Source organism: Peromyscus californicus, unplaced genomic scaffold, assembly GCF_007827085.1.
Source record: "Peromyscus californicus insignis strain IS unplaced genomic scaffold, ASM782708v3 Scaffold_4__1_contigs__length_199733344, whole genome shotgun sequence".
NCBI classification, from domain to species: Eukaryota; Metazoa; Chordata; class Mammalia; order Rodentia; family Cricetidae; genus Peromyscus; species Peromyscus californicus.
This window is the reverse complement of record NW_026294562.1, coordinates 92,764,625-92,780,281: the sequence shown is the minus strand read 5'-3', so window position 1 is coordinate 92,780,281 and position 15,657 is coordinate 92,764,625. Positions and strand designations below refer to the sequence as shown.

General features: G+C 46.7%; 1 protein-coding gene across 3 annotated transcripts in view; it reads right to left on the bottom strand.

Annotated features, from left to right (window-relative positions):
* The window catches only part of Irag1 (inositol 1,4,5-triphosphate receptor associated 1), a 123,033-nt gene that overhangs the window by 18,547 nt on the left and 88,829 nt on the right, over positions 1-15,657 (bottom strand). For all 3 annotated transcript variants that reach the window (XM_052712235.1, XM_052712234.1, XM_052712236.1), the window contains exons 12-15: positions 13,063-13,093; positions 10,263-10,403; positions 9,377-9,508; positions 6,619-6,760 (exon numbers count right to left, since the gene is read on the bottom strand). In XM_052712235.1, coding sequence (XP_052568195.1) covers positions 6,619-6,760; positions 9,377-9,508; positions 10,263-10,403; positions 13,063-13,093 — 446 coding nt within the window. The remainder of the gene's footprint in view (positions 1-6,618; positions 6,761-9,376; positions 9,509-10,262; positions 10,404-13,062; positions 13,094-15,657) is intronic.

Here is a 15,657-nt window from a genome sequence, read left to right as displayed (position 1 = left end):
AATGTATTACCTATGCTATGACTCAGCACAAAGGGAGCTACCACTGAAGACCTTTTCCTCCTTAGCATGCATACTAAATGATACACTTTATATTCAGTGTTCAACAGCGTACTTGCTTAAGAGTGCTGCCAGAAAACAACTGGATACATGAAAAATGTTTTTATTTTTCAAAATTGTAAATTTTGTTCTCTTGAATATGTTTCCAAGTTCGATTTGCCCAGAAATGATCAGAAAAGTATCTTCAAGGTCAGTTGAGTCTGATTCAGTCTCCCCACATCCTGGAGTCCATACGTCTCTCTGTCCTCCATAGCCCATAGTTTATGTATGGCCCTTGGAAACCACAAAGCTGTATGCTTTGTTTTGTGTTTTCTTAATCTGAGGATCTTTGCCAACCAACAGCTTTACAGTGTCTATAATTCTTGTGAGTGTTAACATATTTGTGTTTATTTCTACCATCTCATTATCTATATTTTATTTACCTTGATTTATTCTTTGATTCTTTTTTCTAAGTTTTTCCCCACTCTAAACAGAGTTGAGGAATTATCCATTCTAGTTCTACCTTTGGGACTTGGCTTTAATTTCTGATATTATTTGGCTTTAAATTTAAAATTAATCAAGATCCTCAGGCTTTTCCTAAATAGAGCTCAAAACAACAACTCTCTCCAACCTTAATTAGAGTGCTAGTCACCATTTTTATGTCACACTGTGTATCCCCAAGTTATGTATTATTCATCTAATTAGCGATTACCGGATGCTTATTTGGCTCCGTCCACGTGCTTATGAACATTCTTGATCACCAGCCTTTCTTGCATCTTGCATCTGATTGGGCTCCATCCCACCCCCAAGCCCAGTACATTCTTTAATTGTCCTTTCAGCAAGGACCTGTGAAGGACCACTTTCTTATTACAGCCTTCCCTAGCCCTGGGCCTTGCATGACCACCCACTTAGTTCTCCTGGGTTCTCTGAGGGTAGACCACTGCCTTCTAGTGATATTGTAGCTCTGGAGAATTGTCGTCTACTTGCAAATTCTCTTCTCATTGCTTTTAAGATTTTTACTTATCTTTTTCTTTTCTATTTGTGCGTGTGTGTGTGTGTGTGTGTGTGTGTGTGTGAGAGAGAGAGAGAGAGAGAGAGAGAGAGAGAGAGAGAGAGAGAGAGAATACATGTGCACCACATTACGCTCATACACACCAGGGGTCAACATTGGACATATTTTTCTTTTCTTTTCTTTTTTTTTTTTTTTTTTGGTTTTTCGAGACAGGGTTTCTCTGTGTAGCTTTGCGCCTTTCCTGGAACTCACTCTGTAGTCCAGGCTGGCCTCAAACTCACAGAGAACCACCTGTCTCTGCCTCCCGAGTGCTGGGATTAAAGGCGTGCACTACCACTGTCCGGCTTGGACATCTTTTTCTATCTCTGTCAACCTTATTTTTTTTTTAAGGTAAGATTTCTCACTGAAGCTGGATCTTGCTGTTTCAGCTAGATTGGCTGGCCAGAGAGGTCCGGGGATTTGCCGCTCTCCAATTCCTCAGGACTGGAGTTACAGGTGTGCACCACATACTTGAGGGGTGCTGGGGGTTCCAACTCGGGTCCTCATGCTTTACTCACCGGGCCATCTCCCCACTCCTTATTTTATCCTTTTTGACATTTCCATTTCATGTGTATTTATTTTTTCCATAGACTTCACTATACTACCGAATCCAGTGATTTGTGTCTTTCTTAACTGTGGAAGATGCTAGGTTATTTCCCTGAAGATTTTTCTGTGCCTAATTTCCCCCTTAGGGACCACCTGGCTCTGGACTGTAGGCTCTCCTCCGTACCCCATGTCCCCAAAACCTTCTTTCATGTTTTAATCACTGTATCCATTTCAACTGCATCTTGGATAACTATCTCAAGTCTCGCAGTCAAGATGAACAGGTTAATATTCTGGGAGACTGACATTCATCAGGGTGGGAGGAAGAAAGCCAGAGCCACGTGCACACCAGTTCTTACAGGGTTCAGGCCAGATGTGACTTGGCTCACCCACAAAGCCCTCCACAAGGCCGAGTCTATCTTCTAGGGGATGAGAAATAAGTCAGGGGGAGGAGCTCAGAAGACTGAGAGACCCCCTCTACCATGGCTACCACACCCCCCACACCTACCAAGTCTCTGCATCCCTGACTTCCCATTTTTGAGGAGTTCTAATTTTTTTTTTTTTTTTTTTTTTTTTTTTTTGGTTTTTCGAGACAGGGTTTCTCTGTGTAGCTTTGTGCCTTTCCTGGGACTCACTTGGTAGTCCAGGCTGGCCTCGAACTCACAGCGATCCGCCTGGCTCTGCCTCCCGAGTGCTGGGATTAAAGGCGTACGCCACCACCGCCCGACCTCTAATTTTTTTTTTTTATAACTACTATTTGATCTTGTGTTTTCAATCTGCTTTTCCATGTCTCTGCTGATTTTAAAATCCTGATTACTTTACTATTTGATGTTCTTGGGGTGGGATCTTACATTTGGTGGGTCTAAATTTGTGTTCCCAGTGGCCTGTTTCACTGTGTGTTTGACACTGTGCACGTGTCCTGGGGCAGGGTGTGCCTCTCTGCGGCGGCTGACATATTCCTGGAGCCGCCGCCATCCCGCTGTCCTTTCAGAGTCTCCACAGCTTGCAGAGCTGCTGCAGCCACTCACGCACTTCCTGTGACGAAGGAGGGAATATTCTGTGTCCACCCAGGGTGCAGGGCGAAACGGGCAAGCTTCCGTGTTTGCTTCTCTGCTGGCTGGTGGGTGAGCATTCTTATTCCTTGTATAGATTCTACCTCCAGGCAGTCCCTAGAAGGTCTTGGCTTTCCACGTGAAGCAGAGTCGGCTCTGCCACGGGGCTCCGAGGCTGCTCTCAGATAGTCCTGACGGCAAACACTTGGTTCCAGAGAGGCAGGGCGGCTCTGGCCCCAGCACGCCTCAGGGTCAGCATGGTTTCAGTTCTCCTCTTGTTTCTGGCTATTTCTATTTCCTTTCTTGTGGACTCAGCTGTTCTTTTAGACGACTTGTTTTATTTTGTCCAGCAGGAAGTTGTAAGCATTTCGGTTAAAGGATTTTTTTTTAAGTTTTCTGGTCACCCCAAAGAGCAGAACCAGAAAACATTCTCTAATAAGTGGGAGTTCAAATACGTGAATAAAATTCCAATCTTGCGGGTGGGATGATTGGAGAATTTACAATAGATTGTATAAACGTATAGAAGTATAAATAAATGCCTAACAAACGCATGGAAAAGCATCAAACTATGAATTAAAACTATGAGATAAAACAACTTCTGTCTATAAAATCATAAATATGTTTCAGAAGAAAGAACCAGTTTGGTGATCGTTATACAATGAATCAAGCATTATAGTACCCCATTAAGTGACTATGTCAATGGATTACTTGAAAGTAATTTAAGTAATTTATAAACATTTCTTTTCCCTAACATAGTAATGTTTTATTTTCATTAGCTTTTTAGTTAGCAAACAAAAGAATATGGCATTTTCACACATGCATGTCATTGCACTGGGCTCATATCTGCCCACCCCACTGCCTTCCCTGTCCTTTGCCCACTGGGCCCCTTCCTCTCTTCAAATAGCCCCCCTCATTCAGCTAGTATTTATATTTCTAGAAGTCTGTCCAAAAAAAAAATCCAAAATGCTGATAATCAGCATGCTGCATGTTCAAAAAAATTTTTTTTGAGACAGGATTTCTTTGGTAGCCTTGGCTGTCCTAAAACTCACTCTGTAGACCAGGCTAGTCTCAAACTCATAGAGATCTGCCTGCCTCTGCCTCCTGAGTGCTGGGATTAAAGACGTGCAACACCACCACCTGGCTCCAAAAAAAAAAAAATTTTTTTTTTGAGCAACTTACTTTTTAATCAGGGGATATTTTATTTCATTATAGTCTTCACAGCCTCAGCCATAGACAGAAGGCATGTAAAGGCTTTTTAGAAGCATGCTATTAGAGAGTGGCCATGGCACATCACAGAGACATAACCTGCTGACACACAGATTCACTGGTGCTGGACTCTCCGAAGCAGCCACAGGGGTGTAGAGCTTGGAAAAACAATCGAAGGGGCACCACGTGTCCCCAACCGTGATTCTTTAGTTAAGGCTTGCTCTTGAGTCCTTTCCTTTTGCTAGCATTTTCTCAGGTCCCCCCACCCCACCCCAGACTGGATTGTGGGACTCTGCAGGGTCCACCTCACTCCAGAAATCTGTTTGCTGTATTTCTCTGTGGGTGGATGTACGTGTTTGGGTGGCTAAGTGCAAGTGTATGTGAGGGAACGTGTGCATATAGAAGCCAGAGTGTCTTTCTTGATTGCTCTCTACCTTATTTTTCGAGACAGGGTCTCTCACTGAGCCTGAAGCATTCCTATTTGCTAGACTAGCTAGTCAGCAACTTTGGGGACCCGCTTGTCCCTTTGTCCCCAGCACCGGGGTTACAGACCAGTTTGGCTGCCTCCAGCTTTTTCACATGGAAGCCAGGGATCTGAGCTCAGGTCCTCAGGCTTACATGGCAGGCACTTTCCCCACTGAGCCATCTCCCCAGCCCAAGAAGTCTGCTTACTTTTGTTGCCGAACTAGGAATGGGGCTATGTCATGTGGGGCAAACCAAAAGTACTCAAAAAAAATCCCAGAATGAATGAAATGAGACCCCTGGGTACTGGTCACCCCATAGAGCATTTTGGGGTTTTTTTGTTTGCTTTGTTTTTTTGTTTTTTGTTTGTTTTTCAAGACAGGGTTTCTCTGTGTAGTTTTGGAGCCTGTCCTAGAGCTCGCTCTGTAGACCAGGCTGGCCTTGAACTCACAGAGATCTGCCTGGCTCTGCCCCCCGAGTGCTGGGATTAAAGATGTGCGCCACTGCCACCCAGCTTTGGATTTTGCTTTAGACAGGTTCTTGTTCTACAGTCCAGGCTGGCCTCAAACTCCTGCCTTTGTAATTCTGCCTTTGCCTCCCAAGTGCTGGCATTATTAGCATCTGCTGTGATGACACTGACTTCACCCCATAAATTCTAGATACATTGGTTTGCAGGAGATCTGAACCTTGTAGAGAAATAATTATCAAACCAACATACTAGGATTTTCTTGGAATCACCTTGACATTTGTAGCCGAGAGCAGTTTGTTAGGGGCCCAGATGCCTGTGGGTCAGGAACCTGGCTGCTGAAATCCAAAGCAGACAGCCCTGAGCTGCATCCATGGCCTTTGGACTCTGGGAAGTGTCACCGATACTCCCCAGGAAGCTTGTGAAACCTCCTGTTTATAAAGGTTTCTCAGTCTGTTATACTTTCCCTCCGCCTGCTCTTAGTAACACGGATGTTTGCATTCCACAGGGATTCCTAGTGTGACAAGCTGTTTTCTCCAGCTAGTCACCCTCCTGGACCAGACTCCAAGCCCTGGCAGCACCCAGGGAGAGATTCCAGTCCAATGCACTGTCATTTCCCTGCTGGGCTGAGCAAGAGCTTCTGAGCTCATCTTTCCCTACTTCAACTTTGACCCCTACTAATGCATTGTGCTTGCCGAAGTCAGAGTAGCACAAAAAGAAAATATGGACATGTCATGTGACATGCTCCCTCCCAACTCCCTGTTCCTACCAGACAAAGGCCTAGTTGCTAGTGTGTCCTGGAAGGTGGCCTTGGTCTGCCAGGTCTTATGTTCAGCCTCTCAATGTTACCCCGGCCACACAGGTTGTTTCATCCTGTTCCCATCCCCCACCTCCACACCTTTACACACCCTGCTTCCTCCACCTGTTTGCTGACTTCCTCCTCCCATTTTTACTTTAAAACCCTGCAGAGATGACCTCCCTGGATGTATCCATCCTTGACTCCCTTGAGCAGAATCAGGTGGCCTTTCTCTGTCTTCTTACACCAATTTGCATGGAACTTTTAAAACATTAAGAAAAGAATCGCTGAAGTATGTGTCTTACCCATGCATCTGTGTTTGTCTCCGCAATAGCTCACCTAGCTAGGCTCTCATTGTGCCCCGATGCCTGGACTCCATCCCTCCCCTGGACTGGTGCAATATCCTCACAAACAGAATATTTTCTGGCTCTGCTCTTTTGGGTGACTGGAAAACTTAAACATCCTTTGACTGAAATGCTTGAACATTTCCGCTGGACACAATGAAATAAGCAGTCTCATGAGTCTGAGGCCAGTCTGGGCTAGGAATGCTGATTTGCTCCAGTTCTATAACTGATGTACTACACTTCGAGGGTGCCGCTTCAGCAGGAACATGCTCATCCACTTCCCTGAAAGAAATCCTTGAATCCCTGATACTTTCCAGAATAAAACCTAGATTTCTTAGCAGGTGATGCCCAAAGGGTGATCCCAAAGCATAAAGACTTATGGGGCCTGGGGTCACTCACAAAGCGGGTGTGGTATCTGCTGTCAGCCACTTTGGTTAACTGTCAGGAGCTGGGAGGCCCTTGGTACCCTTTATGCTTTCTGACTCTAGGACCCCAGTCTCACTGGAGCAGCTGCTGTAAAGGCCCCATGAGCAGCTCCGGACAGAAATGCAGAGTGTCCTCCAGCCAGAAGCAGCCCCTGAAGCTGTCATGATTTCTGTGGCGTGGGCTGAAAGCCATTGGGGACCTGATCTCACAACAAGGACAGAAGCCCAGTTCCTTACCGGAGGGACCACAGCTGCGGCTTGAATTCTGATTTGCGAGTTTCTTAAATTCCATGAGCTCAGCATGGTCCTTCTCGTATGTTCTCTTCAGATTCTCCACATACTGCATCATGACCTCTGTTGCCTTTGACATACGCTTTTCCTGCAGGGAAGAGGACACACAGGAACAGCTGAAGAAAGGGCACTGTCCACACTTGACCGCTCTGAGCTCAGTCCTGGGCTGCCAGAGTAGAGAGGATACAGGGACCATCAGATGGGAGTCTGTCCTGGGTGTCTGTTGCCTGTGGCACTGGGCTAAAGGTAGACTGGTACCTGTGTCCAGGGAGGAGAAAGGCAGCCACATACTGTGAAAGTGAGAGGAGGAAGGGATTGCTTTACTCTAGGAGAGACCAGGTGGGGGTGGCTTTGTGGAGATGGCCTGGAGCACAGATGTGGGTGTGGGCACATGGACATGGGCAGGATAGACAAAGGTCCAAGGCCAGGGAACTTCAAGGCGTCTGGAGGCAGAGGCAGTTCCTCATAGGACTTGTATGTAGAAGGTTTATCCTCCAGACAGGAATCTTCTAGAATGACAGTGGGCACCATTCCATAGTATGCTGGGACACTGAGCCTATCCAAGGGCTTCTGCAAGTCAGCATAGCACAGACATCCCGCTTCATATAAAACAAAAAAACAAACAAACAAAAAAGCAAGAAGCCCTTGGGTTTGCTGGGAGGAAGTGTTCTAGGGCTGGGTCGTGAAGAACTTAACATGCCAGATGAAGGAATCTTGACTTCCTCTGCAGAAAAAGAGGAATTACTGGATTTGTTAAAGTGAGGGGTGACCATGTGTGAGTGGAGACGGGACAGGAGTGAGACTGGTGGCAGGGACAGCAACAGGGGACAAGTGTCTGAGCTGCTCCAAAGGAACCAGTGAGGACACAGACGGCAGGGTGGGGGACCACTTTAAGAAGGATACAAGTCAGGCATGGTGGTACACATCTGTACCTTAGGGTCACGTGTGTGAGGCCAGCCTAGACTACATACTGAAATCCTGTCTCAAAAATAAATCAGTAGGGGCTGGAGAGATGGCTCAGTGGTTAAGAGCACTGGCTGCACTTCTAGAAGACTAGGGTTCAATTCCTGGGACCCACATGGTAGTTCATGACTGTCTGTAACTCCAGTTCCAGACAGGGATTCCCAGGGGATCCAATGCCCTCGTCTGGCTTTTGCTGGCACCAGGCATACACATGGTGCACAGATATACATGCAGGCAAAATACCCATACATGTATAAAAACAAAACTTTAAAAATAAATAAGTAAAAATGAAGAAAAGAGGGGTGAAAATAGAATCTATAACATGGGGAACCAGAAACATATTTGGAAGGGTCCCTTACATTGGAGGTATCCTTTCTTCCCCATACTCCCTAGGGTCCCCAAGAGGACTTAGCTTAGGCACTGTCTGTACTAGAAGGGTTTCCTATAAAGGTCCCCACACCCATGTAGGGCTGAGACTTCCCTAGCATCCTTCTGGTGTTGCCCCCAGCTGGACTACTTCCTAGGTCACACTGCTGAGTCAGGTACTCCTTCTGTAGAAAGACAAAGGGTGGGTCAGCCTGGTGGCTTGGCTGCCTTTCATTTCACAGGCAGTGTTTGGGGACACACCCTCAGAACATCCACTCACACACAGTGTGGCAGGACATGGTTACAACAGCGTTACAGGGGAGCTACATGCTTTACATGCATTACATCAGTCCTACACGGCAGACGTCATAAGCACCCCTGGTTTACAGCCCAGAGTGGCTCTCAAGTGTGGAGAGCTCTGTGAAGTCCAAGGCCACAGTGTGAATGAGAGAGACAGCCTGCAGGGGAACTCAGGCAGTTGGCACTGCAACATTGTGTGGAGGCCCCATGTGCCTCAAGACTTCAGAGTGGCCAAGGTGCGGAGTCTAACCTGAGCCTGCACCCAGCTCTGCCACTCACTAACGTATTGGCTTCCATATCCCTGACCGGAAACACTTACTGAAAGTGTTTGGGGCTCTGTCAGGTTTGGGAATATTGCACATACATAATGAAGTATCTTGGGAGTAGGACCCAAGTCCAGATACATTATTCATCTTATTATACATGTTGCCCAGAGATAATTTTCCACATTTTTAGTGCATTTTGTCAGTGTCTTGTCATAGAAAATTAGTTGTTTTCCACTTCTGACATGATAGAGACACTCAAAACATTTGGACTAGTTGGGATTTTCTCCTATCTGGAAGCTGTCTTTCTGAGAATATGCAACTTCATTGGGGCAGGGATGGGGGATGAAGGCCACTTTACGGGGTCACTGACTGGGTTGAATGAAACAGCACTTTCACCTGAAGCATGCGCTGTCCAACACTGGTTCTGCAGGAGCTGAGTATGCATTTTGTGAGAACAATGACGAGAGAGGAGCTCCCAGTCACATAGATTTACAAAACACACAGGAAAAGCTAATTAGACTTCTTTCATAGGGAATTCTCTAACTTAACTATGGTGGACCAGCTCTAAGGGAAGAAGGCAGTACATAGTCTACCTCAAATTTCCCAGTCCACAGAAAATCCCCCAAGGAATGCTTGGAAGGGTTAGTAGGCACCAACTAAGTTGGAATATCTCAACAACCTATATAGAATGCCTGGCCTAAGCCGGTCATCGAGGGGTGGCGCCTCTTCTTGTCCCTGTTTGGGTCATGGTGCTAATGACTACAGTTGGAACAGTGTCAGCCAGCAAGGCCCAGGGCTGGGGGGCTCACCTGGCGCACAGCCCCAACCACTTCAGCCCGGCTGGAGAGGCGGGCAGCCAGACGATGCAAGACCGCGATGTCTTCCAGAAGCTTCTGATAGGTCTCTCGGTGCTCACAGTGGTGCCAGATGGATGCTGAGGACTGAGGGATAACAAGGGGCATCACCCAGAGTTTCCAAACTGTTTTTCCACATGTGCATGCTGAGAACCTAACCCCAATGCGCAAGGGGGGACAATGGGTCCTTGGGAAGTGACGCCATCACAAGGGCAGAGTCCTTGTGAATAGGAGCAGTGCTCACACATCAGGGGCCCCAGAAATTTCTCTTATTCTCTTTCCACCATGTCAGGCTATAATGAGAGGCTGGCCGTCTGCAAGTCTGAAGAGGGTTTCAGTAAGGACCTGATCACGCTGGAACCCTAAGCTTGGACTTCTAGCCTCTAGAGTTAAGAGAAACAACATGTTTGTTGTTTAAACCAGCCAGACCAATGGTAATTCACTATAGCAGCTTGAGCTGACCGATGCATGCCAAAGCTGGATTCATTTTCAGGAAACAAGCCCTGGGTCTCATCCTGGCTAGGAGAAGAAACTCCAACAGAGCCCAGGCCACAGTGTCTTCCAGATACTGGAGAAGCCCAGTGGAGACACACTACATCTGGCTGGTCTCAAAGGAGTCATATCCAAGCCAACCAGCCCCCTCCTAAGGAGCTGCCCAAACCCTCAGGATCTTGTCTCAGCTACTCCTTGTCCTTTGTGGAAGGCTCTGTCAGGACTGTGGCTCCCTTCTCCTTTCCAGAGATAACTTCCGCTACTGCTTAGTGAGAGGAGTGTGATATTGGGCCTCACCCTTGGAGACAGCAGCTCTGCAAGGACCCCTTAAACTAGGCCCCTCAATTACCGTAATGGAAGCTTTGAAGTTTTCCAGTTCCTTCTCGGTGTTCTCTTCCGTCAGGTTGCGTTCCCTTTCAGCCTGGTTAATTCTAGATTCCAAGGTGTAGCTGTCATTTCTAAAGGCCAAGGACAGTTGTACAAACACGTTCTGTTGGGAACAAGAGTGTGGTAGAGGTGCTGGGAGAAGTCACTGCTGCCAGTAAGGCCGCAGGTGGGATTCTTGCTCAAGTTCTTTACCAGAGTCCTTGGAACTAGTCACCAAGGCCCCCATGTGCAGATGAAGCCTCTTTCACAGTGAAATACACAAAAATGCACAAATGACAGCCCTTGAGCTGCAGAGGACAAATGTAACCATCAGACAATAGCATTCTGCCTTTCCCTGAATCAAGAGCGTGACGTGAGCGCCCGTGTTTGGGTTGAGATGGGTTTAGACCAGTACAGCTGGCCCCGTAAGCAGTCTGGATTCGTACTGGGATCTATTGTGTGTGGGAGCAAGCGGGGGTGGGTTGTAGAGGACTGGGAAGTTTGCATGAAACCTCTGATCTAAAGAAGTGCCAGGTGAGCTTCAGGCTTGTGGATTTAAAGCAAACTTCAGTGTCCAGCCTCATTATTTCTAATTCCTCTGTCAATTTTAAGTAACTTCCAGGTTAGACAAGACCAGGCATGGATCTGTTGAGATAAACTTCCAGGAATAAATAGTCCAGTCCAAGATGAAACACGCCATGTGGGAATAATTTTTTTTTTAATTTTTAGAACATTCTGTGTGCATGGGTGTTTTGCCTGTGTGTATGTCTGCACACCACGAGTACAGTGTCCTTGGAAGCCAGAAGAGGGAGTTGGATCTCCTGGAACTGGAGTCACAGATGGTTGGTTGTAAGCCACCATGTGGGTGCTGGGAGTTGAGCATAGGTCCTCTGGGGCCTTAACCACTGAGCCATCTCCAGCCCCCAAGAATGAAGTTTTTAAAGGTGGCGCTGATCAGATAGGGAATTCCTAGGGTAACAGGAAGCTACCAAGAACTAGGCTCATCCTATTAATACCACTCACTGCAATACATTACTACTGGGGAAGAAAAATAGACAAATGGACTCCACACAAGAAATAGAAGGGCGTGAAGGAGGGGCCTTCAGTTCCAATTGCTTCCTCTGCCCTGCCTGAAGCAAGTGGGAGGAGCAACTTGCTTTCTTTCTCTTTCTTCTTTTGCGGTGTGTGTGTGTGTGTGTGTGTGTGTGTGTGTGTGTGTGTGTGTGTGTTGTAGTGTGTATGTGTGTGTTGTAGTGTGTATGTGTGTGTGTGTATGGCGTGGTGTAGTGTGTGTGTGGTGTGGTGTGTGGTGTGGTGTGGTATGTGTGTGTGTGGTGTGGTGTGTGTGTCTGTGTGTGCAACAACATACATGTAGAGGTCAGGGAGTTGGTTCTTTCTGTGTACCGTGGATCATGAGGTTGGCAGCTAACACAGCATATACTTTTTTTTACTCACTAGCCATCTCATCAGCTCATGTACTCTGTGGTCACTGACTCTGTCTGGCTTCTGAAGTTCATATAGCATGGCCAATGGCAGTTATCTCCAGACAAGAACTGACCCCTAGATGATGACGGTGGTTCTACTGAAAATAACCCCTTATTGATCATCACAGTGTGAATTTTGTAGACCTTGCTACATTTAACCGCACAACAACTCTCTAGAGTGAAGACTCCTACACCCATTTACAGGCAAAGAGACCAGGACTAGAGACATCATTAACTTGTTCAAGGAGACAGAGGTAGCAGAGCAAGGACTTGACCTTAGATGACCTGGTTCCCAAGTCTGTTTTACTCCCACCATGTTGAGGGCTGTGCTAGCACACATCTGAAGACAGGACCTGGCATTAAGTGAGCTGCCGTGGTCAATCTCCACAGATGCTGGGGTGGACTTCGACTCACAGCCCAGTGATGGGGAGTCTCTCCTACCCAGCCTCAGTCTGTGAACAATTCTCAGTGCTTAGCTCCCTGTGCCTGACTCGAAGGGTCCTGAAGTCAGTTGGAATATTTATATCCAACTCTTCCTCTTGGTAAATCTTGAGTCTGGGACCTTGAGTGAGTTGTTTTATTGCCCGGTTTCTCTTCTGCTTTAAGTCCTGCTCTGTCCACTTTGCAGAGCTACTGGAAGCTCAGCTGGATGGAGGGCCGTGCGCACGCTACAGTAATAGCATCTGGTTCAAGGTCATTGTGCTACCTGGGGTAGACACTTCAGGTTACCTCTGCTCACTTATCTGGTCCACCTCGCCAGTCCTCCCTGTCCCACCTCCGCCATGTTTCTTGTCCGTCTGTCCCTTCACCAGAATGAAAGCTCTTCTCAGCTCACCCATCACCCAGCATGGGGACAAGGAGGCCCACAGGGTTGTCATGGTCAGATCAAGGAAGGCAGTGCCAACAGCTTTCACACTGTCAGCTGAGCTGGCCTTCCTGCTACCCAAACTCTCAGGGACAAGCAACTTTGTCCTCCAGACCAAAGTCTCAAGCTTGAAATCTGGCCACATTTTTAAAAATTGAAATAATAGAAACCCATCCATCAAGGGACATTAACAGTCTCTGAAGGTGGAGGCATCAGCAACCTTCTCACCTCCCAGACTTGTCAAAATCCTCCATAAATGGAGGCAGGCAAGGAAAACTCAGCAGTGGGCTGGGAACAAAGATCCAGAATATTCCACAGTCACTTGTTCTCACTCTTGTGTAAGAATGTTGGGGCCACAGGCTGGAGGAAGCAATGTTTGGATAAACCTCAGCAAAGAGAGTCACTACATCTCACAAAGCCCTTGAATCACTTACCTCAACTTCCTTTTCCGTGAGTGGAGGGGCGCTGTGAAGGAGAAAAAAATGCATGAGTGAGCATTATCCAACTCATTAACTAAAGAAGAAGGCGACTTCGGATGACCATGCATTGCCAGAAAAGGACTGAGCAGAGTTTGTGAGAGGACAAGGATCCAGAATCTTCTTTGTCCCCTCTGTCCTCTGTGAGCCACTGACCTTTATAGAGGTGGTGTGGAAAACATTAGATGTTGGAGTCAGCCCTCCAGGACAATCACTATGAACCCTCTAAATTCCAGCTTGCTCATATGTAAAAATCAGAATAATAACAGCTACCTTATGTAAGTCTTATAAGAAATATATATATATATACATATATTTGCACATACACACATGTATGCATGAACATGTGTGTAGTATGTGTGTGTGTGTAAATACAGTGTCTTTCACACACACCAGTTCCATATTCCTGGAACCAACCAACTATATATTGAAAGCTTTAAAACAAATTGTGTCTATACAGAATTTATTCAGACTTCTTTGGCCACATCCTCTAAGCAACACAGAATTGCACTTATTTATATAGAACTTATACTACATTGGCTATCATAAATCTGTAGCGATCATTTAAAGTATGGGAGGGTTGTATAGACTATGTAAGTACTGTGCCATTTTGTACAAGGTCTGGAGCATTTGGATTTTGGTATCTGTGCTGTGTGTGTGTGTGTGTCCTGGAACCAACGCCCACTTCGGGTTAGCTGTATATGACATCTTGGCTATTATTACTATTCACCCCCAGGCTGTGAGGAATCAGAAAACACACATGAATTTTTCACTTACTAACTATGTGTCTGATCTGAACTGTAGCTTTTGTGGGGCTTCTAACACTGCAAAGACTAATCCTTCCTTCCTAGACTCTGAAGACTGTGACAAACATCCATTTGGTCTAGAAACTACAAGATAAGAAAGGGGTTGGTAGTGTTCATTGCAGCGAGATTCTCCGAAGCCCGGAATCAGGGTGGCGAGTGAGTACCAGCTGACACAGAAACCTGAGAGGTTTCTGTGCAGTTTCCACAGCCTGTCCCAGTCAGCAGACTCCTTATCTGCACACCCACTCCATGTGGCTTCCAGTGCAGCACTTAGTAACTCAAGCTGGGCCCATTGGAAGCCCAGATAACGTAAATACCACACAGGCGCTTTCCTGTGCTGGGTGGGGAGGCCAGAAGGGGTCCAACTCGCGTCAGAGGACTTGGCAAGCAAGCAGGCCATCAATAAACTTCTCAGGAAACACAGTTTTCCTCCCTTGGATGGGTACGGAGGGACCCTGAGAGCAAAGGTAGGGGTCAACCTTCTCTGCAAAGGGCTGGTTCTCACCCTTGACAAGGGACATCGAGAGCCTTCCTGTCAGGATGAGACAGCAAGACCTTGTGGCCATTAAGCCACAGAAAACAGAGCATGGGGACAACAACAGCAAAGGTGTCTGATGCATTCAATTCTTGTCACAGCCCCACCCCACAGGCCCTGTCCTCTGAGGGTCAATGCACTCTCTCGTTATGTAGAGCAGGCATATGTCTGGGGGTTATGAAAGTGCTCAGAATGTGCCTCAGACAGCTAGATTCATTTGGGTATTACATGAAATTTACATCTTTCCATAATTAATTCAGCAAGCTTGGTTTTCTACTTTGGTGACACATTCTGCCATGGACTACAGAACACATCAGTATATGTACAGTAAGGAACAGGGTGGTGTGATGTCAGCCAAGTGGTTACATGGTACAGCCAGTTCTTAAGGCAGAGCTCAAGACTTGCGTGGGCAGCAAGGAGGTGGAACCATGGGTCTCCAAGACAATGGAGTAATGGAGTGTCTTCTCAGGTAAACCTGTGTGCCCTCTTTGACATATCTGTTTAAATCCTTTGCCCATTTTGGGAAACTCTTTATTTAAATTTAATAGAATTACAAGAATTCTTTGCAGACTCTAGAAACATGTACCTTACCAGGTAAATATATTTGTCCCCATTCTGTGGGTTGCTTTTCACTTTCTAGACAGCATTGGCAGCGCAGACTTTTTATCAGGATTATTATGATGATGACGTACTTTTCACCTCTTCTTTCTAAACCTTACGCTTGTGCTTTTCCTGTCTTATCTAAAGCCGTGGACCAGCTCAAGCTCATCGCTCCTAAGGATTGCCTCTTGCTGTTTCCCCCCGCCTCAAGTGTTCTACAGCATTATCCCTTCCACTTAGGTCTGTGGTCCGTTTTGAGCCAGGTGTCTGCGTACTACGGTAGCTTCGCTCTTTTGCATGTGATCTGCCAGTTGTCTCACTGCCGTTTCCTAAAACTACTCCTTTTGTTTGGAAAGCTACTCACCAAGTCCTTGCATGTGTGGCTTCTTCTTGCATCCTGAACCCCTTACTACCCCGCCGTCAAGGCCATCTTTGTCTCTCCACACGCCTCACTCTGATGCCACTCTCTGTATCGTCCTGCTTCATGGTCCTCCTAGCAACATCATCATCCCAAATCCCTACGCTTTACTCTCCGGTCCAGTTCTCAAGGATGTGTTCTGTGTTGACACTGTCCCAAGTCCCTGCCCACACATGGTCTCTGCCATGGCAGAC